The sequence below is a fragment of the Crotalus tigris genome, unplaced genomic scaffold (genome assembly GCF_016545835.1).
Source record: "Crotalus tigris isolate CLP2741 ecotype Arizona unplaced genomic scaffold, ASM1654583v1 scf7180000018301.7375997, whole genome shotgun sequence".
Lineage (NCBI taxonomy): Eukaryota > Metazoa > Chordata > Lepidosauria > Squamata > Viperidae > Crotalus > Crotalus tigris.
In genome coordinates this window covers 5,496,588-5,513,140 of record NW_024096931.1, presented here as the reverse complement: position 1 = coordinate 5,513,140, position 16,553 = coordinate 5,496,588, and the positions used below count along the sequence as shown (strand labels likewise).

Here is a 16,553-nt window from a genome sequence, read left to right as displayed (position 1 = left end):
AAAAAAAAAGTCCATTAGCTCTTAATATTTTGCAAGTTTCTGTCCATTCATACGATTGGAGATTCTTTCAATTCAATGTTGCCATATTGTAGGACCATACCTTCTCTGTTGCAATGGATTTTCTCAAATTTAAGGTGTAGTGCAAGTTGTGTTAGTGTACTGATACAGAATATTTGTAGTTCAGGGCTGAAATGAGGGGTCCTTGGTGCCGTCTGAGCTTGGTTGTTTTCTTGCAGACGTTTCACGACCCAACTAAGTAACATCATCAGTGCTAGAAGGGAGTTGGGTTTGGAGAGTGGAGGAAAGAGAAGGACGTGGATAACTGTAGGAGGTCCTTGGTGCTCTCTGAGCCTGGTTGTTTTCTTGCAGACATACATGATAGAAGCCTTTGTGTTTTCGGTCAATTTATTGTTTCATTCTGTTGCCATTAAAAGTTTAGAGGGTGAACTAGAAGCAGAAATATCAGGAATTATTTTGTGACTGGGGAGATAGATTTGTAAGTTCCTGCAGGCTACTCCTTCTCCGACTCGCCTATCTTGAGAAGTTGTTACGGGGATAAAACTAGATAAGACTGTGGGTATTAGTCTAAGCTGGGTGGAAAAGATGGGGACGCTTAGATATTCATGTGACAAGATCAGATCAATCCCTTTTCTGTTTTAATATTGGCTACCTGTTTCACTCCCACAGAAAAGAACTAAGGAATGCTCCTTCTGAAACCTTTAACTTTTGCAAAGTTAAAACTTCACCCTACAAGAAGCACCTTCTAGAATGGCGAACCAAGAAAATGTGCGTAAAGGAAGGAAGGTGTCCTTGACAGAAATGTGCAGAAAAGGTTACACAGACACAAGGGTTACACCGATCAACTTGTTAAGCGCTCAGAAACAAGACACCATTTGGAAGTGGCTGAGGTAGACACGCCATGGCTTCCCGATTCACAGGAGTATAAGGAGGAGGAGAGAAGAAGGAAGGAAGGTACAGAACATCACAATGCAAGATTCTAATAATCTCAATAAAAAAGATTTGAGATTTCTGTAGAATCGACTACCTACTCTGATCTACTTTCCCAGGTGGACAGGGTTGGCAACAGACCCCAGACAGAAGTAAAAACACATCCAAAAACAGAGGTAACCTCGTGTTTATTATACCAAAAATAACAGCTTCCGAGTTCCATCGTTCGCGTGAGTATATAAACAGGACAGATTAGAAGCATTCTCTGAGATCGCAAGAAGGTAACTTTAAATGTGTAAACAATACAATACACAAAGGTTTTCGGTAATGTATCTCGTACATCAGTGTTCCTCAACTGTGGCAACTTTAAAGATGTGTGGACTTCAACTTCCCAATGAATTCTGGGAGTTGATGACCACACATCTTCAAGTTGCTGAGAAATTGAGGAATTCTTGGAATTGGTCTTAAAGTTGAGAAGACTGAAAGAAACTCCCTTGTAGACCCATTGGTTATAACAAAAAAAGTGAATCGTTTTTAATGCAGCTATAAGAGACATTTTGATGCTTCCAACAGTGGACACTTGAGAGCGAAACCAGCTCACGATGGCCAAAGTTATTTCCAATCATAATACTTGGGAAAAGCTTTCCAACTAAGAGTTTTTGGGGAAAACTCTTAAACATGCAGCCTTAAAATTACTATAGTTGCATGCTGGTCATATGGAAAAAGATTCTTCCAAGAGGTAGGTACTATTTGCCATCCAATCTCCACTTTATCTGAAAAAAATAAAAAAACAAAAAGGGAGGAAGAAACAGGGTTAAATGTAGGGATATTTCCACGTTGCCTAGTTTTTTCTAATTCAAATGATTTGGTTTCATTTGCAGAATGGACCAGAATTGTTTATTGCTCTGAAAGCAACTTTGATAAATCAGCCACAAAGAAGAAAGTTTTTTTTTTTTTTTCAATCTCCAAACCCGATACTTACTCAAGATGTACGTGGCTTCTCTGGAGCCTGGCCAAAAAGACTGTATAAATTAATCGCACAGATTTGAATACGCAAGCAAAATAAGAAAAAGTTCCATCAACTCTGGGCAACTTTCTCCGTGGCTGAATCTTGCTTATGGGAAATGCAACTCCTCTGAAAGTTAATTGGTCCCTTGATACCAAGTTTCTAATGCACATTAAGTAGGAATCGGCCGTTCCTTTTTTGGCTTTATGAAGTCCTAGCAATGCTATCCCTCTCTCTGGTAAGACCCCCTCCCCCAAAAAAGCTGCTGTGTATGCAAACATCTTCATACCCAAAACACGAATCTCAACAGTGGTTCATTTTTAAATGTCCAGGTTTTGAAAAAAAAAAAAAAAAACGAGTTCTTTGTAGATGCAATATATTAAAGCTTCCTGTGCATTTTATTTCCCTATCTATTTTCCTGCAGTGTGTTAAAAACATTGCAAAAACAATTCAGATGTACGATTTATCAAGGCCAATTTTCTGTGACTGAAGCAAGGCGATTGTTAAATGAGTTTTGCCCCATGTTATGACCTTTCTCACCATAGTTGTTAAGTGAATCACTGCAGCTGTGAAGTTACTAACCCAGTTGTTAAGTGAGTCTTGCTTCCCCTCCTTGACTTTGTTTGTCAGAAGTTCGCAAAAGGGGATCACATGATCCCGGGACATAGCAACTGTCATAAATGCATGCCAGTTGTCAATTTTGATGACGTTACTATGCAGATGCTGCACTGGTCTTAAGTGTGAGAAACAATCGTTAAGTCACTTTTTTCAGTGCCATTGTAATTTTGAACCGTCACTAAACGAGCGGTTGTTAAGCCAATGATGGCTTGTCCATTATTCTGAAAAACGGGACAGCCAAGAGTGGTGGAAGCCTTTAACACACAGCTGGTGGCCTTGGGCCAGTTACTCTCTCTCAAACCAAATCACTTCACTAGGTTTGGCTTGTGGGAAAAACAGAAAGAGGAAGGAGTATTAGCTACATTCACCGCCCTGAGTTGTTTATAGAACTAATAAAGGCGGGGTATAAATTAAAGAAATAAAACGTGGGTGAAAGCAGGCCTAAGAAACCAGCCACGCTTGAGAAATTCTAGGCTTATTTCTCTCATGTTCAACTTTGGTTCTGGGCCATGGAGAAGCAAGCCCACATCTCAACCACCATCCAGGGACGCTTACCAAGTTGCATCTGGAAGTCGCGATATGTATCTGGGTTTCGGATATTGAAGGCGATGTAAACGTCAGGTGTTTCTCTATTCCTGCGGTCCCGGGGAACTTTTTGAAGGACACCAATCAAGTGCTGGCTTACCTCCGGATCGTATACCACATCTGATAGGAATTTAAAGGGGGGGGGGGAAGAAAAATGGAACAAATGAGGTAGCAATTTTTTTTTTTTAAAAAAATGCAAATTACAAGCGGTATCGATTGGAGAGAGTGGATCACTGGATAGGATAGGGATAATAATAATAATAATAATAATAATAATAATGATGATGATGATGATGATGATGATGATGATGATGATGTTGGAAGGGACCTTGGAAGTCATCTAGTCCAACCCCCTGGTCAGGCAGAAAACCCTACACCATTTCGGACAAATGGCTGTCCAGTCTCTTCTTCTTCTTTTTTTTTTTTATTAAAAATTTTTAAGTTTTACAAAAAAAAATTTCCCTCCCCCACACCCTCCCACCCCTCCCCTACCCTTCCCCGATCTTCCCAGAGCTGAATACAGGCTTGATTAAAAAATTTTTTAAAAAAATCTTAAAACACATATAAACCATAAACAAATCTAAATACATTAATTAAACAAATTATAAAATAATTAACAACAATATATATAAAAAAAAAAATACAAGAAAAAAGAGAAGAAAAAACAGAAAAAGAAAAAATAAAAAAGATAAAAAAAATATCTATGAAATATCTTAAACTTTAATTATAAATTATTCAAAAACTAAATAATATTTTTTTATATCCAACTTATATTGTATAAAATCTATCCATCTTTTCCATACCAGGAGGTAATAATAATAATAATAATAATGATGATGATGATGATGATGATGTTGGAAGGGACCTTGGAGGTCATCTAGTCCAACCCCCTGGTCAGGCAGGAAACCCTACACCATTTCGGACAAATGGCTGTCCAGTCTCTTCTTAAACACTTCCAGTGTTGGAGCATTCACCGCTTCTGGAGGCAGGTTGTTCTACTGGTTAATTGTTCTAACTGTTCCAATTGTTCTAACTGTTAGGAAGTTTCTCCTTAGTTCTAGGTTTCCATCCGTTGCTTCTTGTCCTACCTTAAGGTGCTTTGGAGAAGACAAGAAGCAACGGATGGAAACTGATCAAGGAGAGAAGCAAGCTAGAACTAAGGAGTCCTTCTTTTCACCAGATGAGACATACCCAATTTCTGCAACTGTTCTTCGTATGTTTTAGTCTCCAGCCCTTTAATCCTCTTTGTTGCTCTTCACTGCAGTCTTTCCAGAGTCTTGATAGGGATACCCACGTACCAAAACCTCCGTGCGTAGAACATGTTTGCATTTACTCCTAACTCAGCCAGCTAAATTTGATCTGAGGACATCCGTTACCTGCAGCAAGAATGACGTCAGCTTGCAATTTCGCAAGCTCGTCTTTGGAAACGAGATTCCAGTCTAGTTCTTTTACTGATGTTCGGACCTGATGTTCATCTTCAAGGTCATCATCGAGATGGTCCTGATGATTGCAGCTTTCTTTTGCACGGTGGCTGCAAGAATCAGGCTGCAAAGTCAAACCATTCAGCTGGACATTCTCAGACAGCTGTTGAAGGACACCCCCATGGTGATCGCTGAAGATGTATTCTCTCGGATGGCAAGCCTTGCAAATGGCAATGCCCGTCAATCCAATCCCACTTCCCAATTCCAGAATTCTTCTAAAGAAGGAGAAAGAGGAGGAACACGGAACGAAACGGATGAAGGGATAGTTTCGGGTCTATTGTTCATTTCACAGTTCTTCTCAATGTTACGGAACTAGGAAGATGGCCTTGGTCCAAATCCATCCTTAGATAATTGACTAGGCATCTTTGGCCCAGTCAGTATTGCTCAGCCTACCCTATCGAATAAATAAATACGTAAAATAAGGAGAAGTTCTCCATACAACCTGCTTCACCTTTCAGAGAAAGCAGAAACAAAATTACTCCTTGACTTACAACCGTTTAAGAACCCTTCAACGTTATAAGAGCATTGGAAAAAAAATGAGTTATGATTGGTCCTCACCAGTAGGAGTATTGCAGCAGCCCTGCGGTCAGGTGATCAAAATTCAGTTGCTTGGCAACTGCTGTGTCTTTATGACAGTTGCACTGTCCCAGGATCACCATATGGAATGTTCTCAAGTCAATGAAAGAAGATGAATCAGAATCGGAATAGAGCTGGAAGGGACCTTGGAGGTCTTCTAGTCCAGCCTCCTGCTCAAGCAGCTGACCCTATACCATTTCAAACAAGTGGCTGTCCAGTCTCTTCTTGAAAACCTCCAGTGATGGAGCACCCACAACTTCTGGAGGCAAGCCGTTCCACTGGTTAATTGTCCTCCCTGTTAGGAAGTTTCTCCTTAATTCCAGGTTGTTTCTCTCCTTGATTAGTTTCCATCTGTTGTTTCTTGTCCTGCCCTCTGGTGCTTTGGAAAATAAGTTGACCCCCTCCTCTTTGTGGCAGCCCCTCAAATACTGGAATACTGCTCTCAAGTCACTCCTACTCCTTCTTTTCTCTAGCTAGCCAAGTCTAGGTTTGCTTAACAATCACAGTTCGCTTCGCAACCGCGACAAAAAGTTTGTAAAATAGGGTGCAACTCACTTTATCAATTCACGGTTCAACTGCGGTCGTCAACGGAGAATTACCTGTACAGGTGGCCCTCGATTTATGACCACAATTGAGTCCAAACTTTCTGTCGTTAAGTGAGACAATTGTTAAGTGAGTTTTGCCCCGTGTTATGACTTTTCTTGCCACGGTTGTTAAGCGAATCACTGCGGTCATCAAGTTAGTAACACAGTTGTTAAGTGAATCTGGCTTCCCCATTGACTTTGCTTGTCAGACGGTCGCAAAAGGGGATCACGTGATCCCAGGACACTGTGACGATCATAAATACGAACCAGTTGCCAAATGTCTGAATTTGCATCACGTAAACACGGAGATGTTGCAGCGGTCCTTGAGTGTAAAAAACGATCATAAATGACTTTTTTCCAGTGCCGTTGTAACACTGAACGGCCACTGAGTAAACTGTTGTAAGCTGAGGACCACCTGTATCAGATTAACCAAAGCACACGTCACGCTGGGGGCTTGATGCTTATTTGCTTTCCATTTTATCCCAAAAGTATATCCTTTGCCAAGTTTCCCCAACAGGTCCCCCTTTTTAGCGAGTCCAGGCCAATCTTCCCAAAGGGCTCACACTAAGCATTAACTGGAGTTATATGCTGAAGAAGCAGAAGCTGAAATGATACTTAAAAGAGAGGCAGAACCTGGACTGGTCAAAGCTAAGGTGGTTAGATGTTGAAGAAGCAGAAGCTGAGGTGACAGTTAAGGGAATAGCAGAAACTATAGAGGCAGAATCTGATCAGATAGCTCAGTGGTTCTCAACCTGTGGGTCGGGACCCCATTTGGGGTCGAACGACCATTTCACGGGGGTTGCCAAACAAGGCAGTCCGCCATTTCCCCCCCCTTTTCCTTAGCTGTGCTCCTCCCTTTTATTCTATTGGCTTTTGAAAGCCAATAGAATAGACTCTCTTGAATAGAGTCTAATTCTATTGGCTTTCAAAAGCCAATAGGAATTATCCAGGCTGTCTCTGCCCTGCTGAGCCCGCCAAAAGTCCCATTCTGCAAACGGTGCTGCACCAGTCGAGTAGTCCTCGACTTACGACTGGTTGAGTAGTCCTCGACTTACAACCGGTTGGGGGTCGCGGCATTAAAAAGGTTGAGAACCACTGAGATAGCTGAAAGGAAATTAGAAGCTGAGGGGAAGAGGGCAGAAAGCAAGGTTGCCTTGAGATGGAAGCCAGAAACTGGAGAGGTAGAGGCTGATGTGGTATCTAAAGGGGAATCAGAAGCTGAAGAAGCAGAAGCTGAGTTGACATTTAAAGGACAGTCAATAGAGAAAGCACTTAAACAGAAGGCAGTAATTATAGGGGAAGAGGCTGATGTGATACCTAAAGAGAAATTAGAAGTCAAAGAGGCAGAAGCTGAGGAGACACTTAAAAGGAAGGCAGAACCTGGACAGGCCAAGGCTAAGGTGGTGCCTACCTGGGAGTTAGGTGCTGAAGAAGCAGAAGCCGAGATGACACTTAAACGGAAAGGAGCAACTATAGACGCAGAGTCTGACGTGACAGGTGGAAAGGACTTAGAAGCTGAAGATGCAGAAGCTGTTCAAGCCTAAATGGAGAAGCCGTACCTGCTCCTGAAGACCTCCGAATTCTCCAGAGCCCATTCGGCCAGGTAGAGACCGGCGTCCCAGGTGACCAGACCTGTTGTTCCTTGTGAAACGATGGCCACATTTTCACGAAGCGTAATGGCGTCTCCTGAGGGCTGAGAGGAACATATTGGTAGGAAGGATCCATCCCATTTGGAGACAATAAAGGGAAAGACACCCTTGAGTTGAATTAAGATTCCTGGAGATGTTGTACAAAACATCTACGCCGTTTTCTCCGCAACAGCACAACGGGGAGTTGACACTGCCTTCTTCCGGGATAGCGTTGGTTTGCCAGTCTGGCGTTCTGCCCTGGTGTTCCCTGATGGGTCCCATCTGTGCATTTAGGAGGCCTAACCCTTCTGTTTCCCAAATTAGCTAGAGGCTGGTAACTGCTCTGGGGTTTTATGGCAGCCAATTTTGTGAAGCCTGTTATGAAAGCGAGGAGAAATATAATTGCTTCCTTAGGAACAAGTGAGCAGGGTTTTAGCATCTTCAGAAGAATTCATGTCTTGGGTTTTAACAGAACATGAATCCGGTAAAGATTGGAGTGGCTAAGCCAGCTGTGGAAATAAAAAAAAACACAGAAAAATTTCAAGGCTTGGGTTATCTGTAGATGGCACGGCTTTTCATGGAATTTTGGCTAAACATTCATGGGTGGGCTTGTCTGCAGATGGGCTTATCAAGGCTTATATATATGGTATCAAGTATATACGGTAATTTGGATGGGCTTATGGGATAGACTTAGCAAGGCTTATATATACCGTAACAAGTATATACGGTAATTTGGATGGGCTTATGGGATGGGCTTATCAAGGCTTATATATACGGTATCAAGGTAGATCTCTGAGGTAGATCTACCAGAGCTGGAAACAGCACTATTAGAACTTAACTTTACTATACAGCGACAAAATCTTCAAAACTTGGAAGAGATTCTTTCTTTCCCCCCTCTTTTTACACCCAAAAAAGAGGTTCAAAATAAGTCAATCTTGAGTTTCTTTCTCAACCTTTCCTGTTTTCCTGAGCTAAACTCATGTTTTCCTAACCATTGCTGAACATATTCTTTAAGGCTATGGCCATAATCCTCTACAGAGACAATTTTAACAAAACCATTGTAAGTTTAGTGTGTGCTGTGATTTCTAGCTTAGGCTCCAGGTTCCAGCAGAATCCATGTACAGTAGTGGCCAAAATTGTGGAAACCTTTTGGGAAAAGTGTATTTTTGAGGTTTGATGGCTAATTACACCACTTTTTGGGGGGAGTAATACCATAAAATTATATATCAATGGAAAGATAATTTAATCAGGAATGTAATGTAACATACTTTGTTCAATTATCTGTACTGTATTCTATGAAAGATTATAGCCAAATAACCAGAAAAAGGAAGCACAACTTGCTTAGGTTGACCTCAGGTAGCTTTCCTTCATCCGATTGTAGCCAATGAGCACAAGTGTTTAGAGAGCCAATCAGGTGTCATCTTGGTTTGGCAATGAGCCAATCAGATCACAGTAGGATCCAGTGGTGGATGTCGTGTATTGAAGCTGAGAGGAGGACATTTGTCAGTGTGTTGTGTGATCGCTATCAAGTTGGTTGGGTTTTTTTGCATTCTTTCATTTAGTGAGCTTGTAAAACGTAATAAAATTAAAGTCATGGTGCAAAGAGTTGATTGGTCGCCCAGGAAGCGATGTAAAATAGTATTATTAAGTGAACAAGGCTACAGTTATAAAGAAATGAGAAGAAATTTTTTTTGGGTGGAAACTTAACCAAAGGTGGCATTTCTACTGTACACTTTCCCCAGAAGGTTTCCACAATTTTGGCCACTACTGTAAGGTGAACATGAAGACTGAGCCCGAAGATTTAAAGACAGCTGCACAGTTCACACTTGATTTTTTTTTTTTAAAAAAACAAAAAACAAGAAACTTCCTACTTACCAATAAGTAGTTTTTGTAACAATGTGTGGTTTCTTCAGTCTTTAGGACATCCCCAAGGGCTTCGTAGAGTTGATCCAGTGGCTCAGGGCATGTCGATTCATGCTGCAATGAAGGAAAAGACAGCAGGAGATGCTAATTTAGGAAGAGGATCCAGACAGAAAACAAACAAAGTTTGGTCTGTCCAGTAGTCAGTAAGCCTTCCTGATGTACTAATTTCAGTGCATCTTCATCACTGTCCTTCAGATATTCTTCCACAGCCATTTTTTCTTCTTCAACCATCTGATGTACTTGCAGCATTCCACGCCCACCTATTTGCCTTGGTAGATATTATTATTGTTGTTGTTGTTTCTACAAACCCAACCGTACCTTTTTGATCAGCTCTGATAAGAACCGTCTTCTGTATTGAACAGATGGAGGATACTTCAAGCAGAGTGGATGAAACACCGTCTGAAACAAGGAAAACAAGAGCAGATGCCCACATGAAAAAAATGACCTCACATCTGAGGGTCCTTGGTGCTTTCTGAGCTTGGCTGTTTCACTGCCCAAACTAGGGTCTAATGTTACCTTGTTTGGGTAATGAAACGTCTGCCAGAAAAAACCCAATATGTGGACAGAGTAAGCTGTTCAGAGAAGGCTATAAAGCACTGTGAAGCGGTATACAAGTCAAAGTGTTATTGCTATTGCTATAACTCAAGATTTGCAAAACTACAAGGGCCATGTCCACAAAACACATAAAAAGAAAACTAAAAAAACTTCACATCTTAGCTTTGAGGGAGGCGTGAACTCAGCCGCGATACTGTTTGTGCATAATCGGTGCAAAACAGTGATGTAAGAATGACTTGCACCCCCTTTTTTACTAGGGGTTACCCCTTAAAGCCCCACCGCCTCAGTTTCTCCATCAATTTTCCTGGGAAAATTGTGGAAAAAATAAAGACCCCTTTCCAAAGAAATCTTTACCTTCTGCAGGATAGCTAAAAATGGAGAGGAATCCTTTGAATGTTTCAAGATTTCTTCAAGGCTCTAGAACAACAAACCACACGTACGATTTAATGGAAAGGAAAAGCGGTTAAATGAATTATAGCTTGTGGAAGCATCGTTTTATTTTTTAGATGCAACAATCAGCAATTTCTGTGTTCTTCTATGAAATCTAAGGTTTTTTAAAAGTGATTTTTCATTTTTTTTATTTAAAAAAATCACATCTGTGCAGGGCAGAAAAAATGGAAATCTGGAGTTAGGGGCTTCTCTCTCGGTTCAGCTCAGGGAAGAGCTGTTAACAGAGAAAAGGGGGGGGAGCAGAGGAATACAGTAGCTGCGAGCATGTGCAGAGAGCCTTTTCTTTTGCGGAAAAGGGGGAATGCTGTGAGGCCACGTGGTTTTCAGCCGCAACACCCCCACAATTTAGCACTAACTGGAGGGGGGGCCAAAGTGGTTAGTGGGAAAGGCAAGGAGATGAAGCGAAAGCCAGAGGCAGGATGGGAGGGACTAGCCGCCTAAATTTCATTTTCAACACAGGTAGTCCTCGCCTTACGACCACAACTGAGCCCAAAGTTTCTGCCGTTAAGTGAGCTGTGCTGCATTTTGCAATCTTTCTTGCCCCAGTGGTTAAGCGAATCGCTGCAGTTGATAAAGTTAGTGACCCAGTCGTTAAGCGAATCCGGCTTCCCCCCTTGACTTTGCTTGTCAGAAGGTCGCCAAAGGGGATCATATGACCCCCCCCCCGACGTGGCAACCGTCATAAATGTGAGTCGGTTGCCAAAGCATCCCAATTTTGATCAGGTGACCGTGGGAATGCTTCAAAGGACGTGTGAAAAAGTGTCAGAAGCCACTTTTGACAGTGCAGTTGTATCTTCCAACGGTCACTAAACGAACTGTTAAGTCGAGGCATCAGGAATTCTCCTTTCCACGCCTCCGAGCCACGATTGAAGTCAAGCCCAAAGCAGGGGGCAAAAGCCCCGCGATGCCATCCAGATGTTCAGGGATCGCAATTCCCAGCAGTTCTAGATACTGCAGCATGAACAGCGCATCTGGCAGGCTAATAAAACGGGGGGGGGGAGGCATCCAGAAGGGAAGATTCCAGCCCCCTCCTCGCTTTCCTAACTTGCAATCTCTTCTCCACCCCCCCCCCAAAAAAATCTGGTAACATTTTAAGTCCCTCCCCCTCGCACGCTCCGCCTCCGGCAGCGCTTCTCTTCCCCCCCCCCAACGCGCGTCTCTCAATAAGCGCTAAGGCGTCCCGCTGCTGGTGCAACCGAGCGCCCCCGGGCGCCGCTGTGCGCTACGTTGCGCTCACCTGCCAGGGAAGCTCAGACAGGCGCTTCCCGGCTAGGAAGCCCCTCTGGAAGCCGAGCGCTGCCTTGCCTTCCAAGGCTTGCCCTCCTTCCTCCATCGGCTCCTCCTCCGTGCCTTTGGCCTTCCGGAGGTGTGGTGGGGGAAGGTTCCGCGGCGGGGGCGCGGGCGTGTGTGCCTTTGGGAACGCGTGTGCGCGCATTTGCTACGGTGCAAGCCTGTGTGCGGGCGGCGAAGCGGCTGCGTCCATTCCAAGCGCAGCACTGAGCTTGGAGATGTTTTGGGGTGGATAACGGAATAACGCAGAAGGACCTTGGAGGTCTTCCAGTCTAACCCCCTGCTGAAGCAAGAGATCTTGCAGCCTATCAGAGAAATAATGGCTGTCCAGTCTCTGCTTAAAAGTCTCTAGTGATAGAACACCCACAACCTCTGGAGGCAAGTCGTTCCACTGGTTAATTGCTCTCACTGTCAGGAAATTTCTCCTGAATTCCAGGTTGCTTCTCTCCTTGATTAGATTCCATCCGTTGTTTCTTGTCCTGCCTTCTGGTGCTTTGGAAAATAGGTTGAGTCCATGATCTTTGTGGCAGCCCCTCCAATTTTGGAAGACAGCTGTCATGCCTCCCCTGGCCCAGTTAACTATTTTTGAGCCAAGTTTCACCTAATCTGTACCTGTGTATTTGGTTTTTCCTGCCTAAGTGTAACACCTTACTTTTCTCTATGTTGGATTTCATTTCAATCAAAGAGCTGAGCGATCCCAGCCTGACTAGGAAATGGGTTGTCTGCCATTATCAAGGCAACAAGCAGAGAAACATACTTATTAAACCCATATAAAGATACTGCTTTAGGATACAGTTTTGGTTGCCACGATATAAAAAAAGATGTTGAGACTCTGGAAAGAGTTTAGTGAAGAGCAACAAAGAGGATTAGGGGGCTGGAGTCTAAAACGTGAAGAACAGTGGCAGGAATTGGATATGGCTATTCTAGTGAAAAGAAGGATTAGGGGTGATATGATATTTGAATATTTCAATATTTGAAGGGCTGCAACAAAGAGGGAGTCAACCTATTCTCCAAAACACCAGAGGGCAGGACAACAAGCAATGGATGGAAACTTAATCAAGGAGAGAAGGAACCTAGAACTAAGGAGAACTTTCCTGACAGTGAGGACAATTAACCAGCGGAACAGAAGTTGCCTTCAGAAGTTATGGATGCTCCATCACTGGAGGTTTAGAGACTGGACAGCCATTTGTCTGTAATGATATAGGATCTCATGCTTGAGCAGGAGGGTGGACTAGATTAGAAGATCTCCATGGTCACCTCCAACTGCCAAAAAGGCCAACACAGTGCTAGGCTGCATTAACAGAGGGATAGAATCAAGATCACGTGAAGTATTAATACCACTCTTCAATGCCTTGGTAAGGCCACACTTGGAATACTGCATCCAGTTTTGGTCACCACGATGTAAAAAAGATGTTGAGACTCTAGAAAGAGTACAGAGAAGAGCAACAAAGATGATTAGGGGACTGGAGGCTAAAACATATAAGGAATGGTTGCTAGAATTGGGTATGTTTAGTTTAACGAAGAGAAGGACAAGGGGGGACATGATAGCAGTATTCCAATATCTCAGGGGCTGCCATAAAGAAGAGGGAATTAAGCTATTTTCCAAAGCACCTGAAGGCAGGACAAGAAGCAACGGTGGAAACTAATCAAGGAGAGAAGCAACCTAGAACTAAGGAGAAACTTCCTGACAGTGAGAACAATTAACCAGTGGAACAGCCTGCCTCCAGAAGCAGTAAATGCTCCAACACTGGAAGTTTTTAAGAAGAGACTGGACAGCCACTTGTCCGAAATGGTGTAGGGTTTCCTGCCCGAGCAGGGGGTTGGACTAGATGACCTCCAAGGTCCCTTCCAACTTTACTACTATTATTATTATTAACTCTGTTATTCTGTTATTTAAAAATGCTTCGTCAAAATGCTGTTAACTTCTTGCGGCGGTCCTTAGCCCCTTCAGCCTAAACGGGGGAATTGGTTTCTTTCTTCTGTCCAATGAGCCCACAATTTCTGTTGTAGAAGCGGGACAGTTGTTAAATGAGTTTTGCCTCATTTTATGACCTTTCTTACTACAGTTATTAAATTAATCGTATCAGTTTTTGGATTTGAATTGGATATTAGGACACAGCACAGAAGCGTTGCTTGGGCAGGGTCTGCAAGATTGCCTGGGACGCTACACCTCCTCTCCATGACTTGTGTTCCTTGTCACCTGGGAGGAGGGGGCTCCGTGGTATCCGAAGCAGAACATCCAGATTCAGTCACAGTTTTGTTTCATACAGTATTAACCTTGTGAACTCTCAAGCTTCCTCTTTCCGTTATGTATTCAAGATGGACAGTAATATTTATATGTTGCTTATATGTAAGGGTGGAGGTCTATACATATGTTGTATATAGTATGTTTTAAATGTGTGTTATGTATGTGTACACTTTGAGACCAAGCAACTAAATTTCATTTTTAATGTGTGCCATTGTGCCCACAGTAAAAAAATGATAATAAAGGTTGTCTGTCTGTCTATCTTACCTACCTACCTACCTATCATCCATATCTGTCTCTATCAATCATCCATCATCTCCATCATCTATCTGTGTCTGTCTATCATCCATTATCTCTGTCCCTATCTCAATCATCCATCATCTTCATCTTCTGTCTGTCTGTCTGTCTGTCTATCTATCTATCTATCTATCTATCTATCTATCTATCTATCTATCTATCTATCTATCTATCTATCTATCTATCTCAATAGGGTTGGAGTTGAAGAAGGATCTCTTGGTCTTCCCAAATTCAGGTATAATCTTTCTCCTAATCTGTGCCCCTTTGTTTGCAAAAGTTTTTCTTAGCAAACGGACAATTTTATCTGGTCTTAAGTTATCTCGAGTGACGCAGTTTTGCTTTTTACAATTCTATTATTCCCTCCGTTAACGCTGTTTATGGGGGACGAAGGATGCTTTCCCATTTCACAGTCCACAAAACCAGCCCGCAGCATATGTGCCGACTTTGAAAATGAGTTTTTTATGGGTGCATTTTACCTCTGTTAGTTCAGTTTGTAGGTAGCTTCTAACAGATTGCTGAAACGGTCTTAGTACGCTTTTTACCCGGAGATAGATGGCATCCCAAATAAAGCATCTGCTGTCCTATGTTTGTTAGGAATTGAAAATGTTTCTCCAAAGTGAAGGAAGAGGCAGTGAAGATGCCGTACAACTAAATCACAAGAGATTGGATTTGCACGGTAAGCAAGGTTAAAACAAATTGCAATATGGTTTAGCTCAGTGAGTCAAGTGTCCGTTTCTGATCTGTTCAATAAATCTAAATTAGGCTTTAGTTCAGAAGTGTCCAGCCTTCACAGTTTTCGAGATTTGTAGACTTCGACTTTCAGAATTCTCAGAGTTGAAATCCACAAGTCTTTAAGTTGCCAAGTTTGTAGACCTCTGGTTTAGTGTAACCTATGCATCCAGTGCTCACTCTCAGGCTCTGGACACAGTAAAGGTGGCACATAACAACAAGGATTGGTACTTTCTTTGAATCTTCATTGTTGTCAGCTGCCACCTTATGTTTGCGTGTGCTTCGCTATGTGGTGACAGGTTGCCATGAGCTGTGGGGAGAAGGGGGGAATGCTTGGGGAAATGAAAGTACGTGCTGTATCTTCTTGAGACGCTGCCTCAAGGACACCTGGATGAAAGAAGGAGGGAGCTGCATACCAAACTGTGCTTGGACTGACCGTTGTGGAAACATCTTGCCTGAACTTGATTGGTTACACCGGGGTGGACAATGAGAGCTCGTGTGGGAAGGCAAAGGCCTATTGGAAAAGCATACATATATGGTTAGAAAAAATATTGGGCGAACAAGTAGATTTTAAACCTGAACTTTTTTTTACCAGGCATTATGTCTGAAAAGACTAATAAGCAGAAATTATATTTAATTCTACACATCACCACAGCAGCGAGAATGATTTTTGCACAATACTAGAAGAATGAAGGATTGCCATCAGAGGAAGAAATAATCATGAAAATATTGGAATGTGCAGAGATGGACAGACTAACTCTGAGGCTGAAAGACAAAGAAGATATGGGCTACTATCAAATTTGGAATTTATTTTATTCTGGGTTAGAGAAAAGAATGAAGGATTAGGAATTGAACATGTGTTAGCTTAGCAAACTCCAGGCAACTTGTTGATTGGAAAAATTAACATATGTTGATGGAAAAAAAATTAATAAAAAAGATTGATATAGGAGAGATCGTGAAGGGAGGGAAAAGTAGAACGTAGGGATTTTGGCACGCGATTCTCGGTTCTGGCTTTGCAATACTGCAGTGCACTTAACCTCTAATAGAAGTATGCCTTTCTCGACATATAGCGCCAAGGATCGTTCTTATCTAGAGATTTAAGTTGTTGCAGGTCCGACAATTGTCTTCTCTAGAAATGGGGTGATTGTCCAGTGTGGGACAGTTTAATGCACGTTAATATTCATGGGTTTGATATCTATGCCGATTTAGTTTGTACAACTCAAGATGGTGCACCTATTGCTACCGCCTCCTATTTCCCTACTTCTACAACAGCTTGTTGAGGTCAGTTGGACCCAGTTTGACCAGCCCAAAGTCCCCCAGCTGGTTTCTGCAGAGAATCCTTGACTTACAACCATTCATTTAGTGACCGAGGCTACAACAGCACTGAAAAACAAACGACTTACAAATGGGCCTCCCATTTACGACCATCTCCCCATGGCTATGTGATCAAAATTTGCATGCTCAGACCCTGCATGTATGACTGGAGTGTCACATGATCAGAATTTATGACTTTCCCATCTGCTTCCGACAAGCGAAGTCAATGGGAGAAGACAGATTTGCCTGGTGAACGAACAATTTGCTTAACAGCTACAGGGATTCACTTAACAACCATGGTTTAAAAAAAGGTCGTAAAATCTG

General features: G+C 42.5%; 1 protein-coding gene across 1 annotated transcript; it reads right to left on the bottom strand.

The window, feature by feature from the left end:
- Positions 1-1,119: 1,119 nt before the first annotated feature.
- EEF2KMT (eukaryotic elongation factor 2 lysine methyltransferase) lies at positions 1,120-11,789 on the bottom strand. Its single transcript, XM_039349636.1, has 8 exons — positions 11,592-11,789; positions 10,259-10,321; positions 9,668-9,748; positions 9,302-9,403; positions 7,358-7,491; positions 4,534-4,853; positions 3,128-3,277; positions 1,120-1,721 (listed from the first exon to the last, which is right to left on the bottom strand). The coding sequence occupies exons 1-8, from the start codon at positions 11,787-11,789 to the stop codon at positions 1,621-1,623; spliced, it is 1,149 nt and encodes a 382-aa protein (XP_039205570.1). The 3' UTR covers positions 1,120-1,620.
- Positions 11,790-16,553: the final 4,764 nt, after the last annotated feature.

What these genes read in the sequence shown, in the direction of transcription:
- EEF2KMT (XM_039349636.1), bottom strand. Translation starts at nt 11,789, where the DNA reads ATGCGCGCACACGCGTTCCCAAAGGCACACACGCCCGCGCCCCCGCCG. An exon ending in TGTCTGAGCTTCCCTGGCAG is followed by an intron (nt 10,322 to 11,591) that starts GTGAGCGCAACG and finishes TTGTTGTTCTAG; the next exon opens with AGCCTTGAAGAAATCTTGAA. An exon ending in TTTTAGCTATCCTGCAGAAG is followed by an intron (nt 9,749 to 10,258) that starts GTAAAGATTTCT and finishes TCCTTGTTTCAG; the next exon opens with ACGGTGTTTCATCCACTCTG.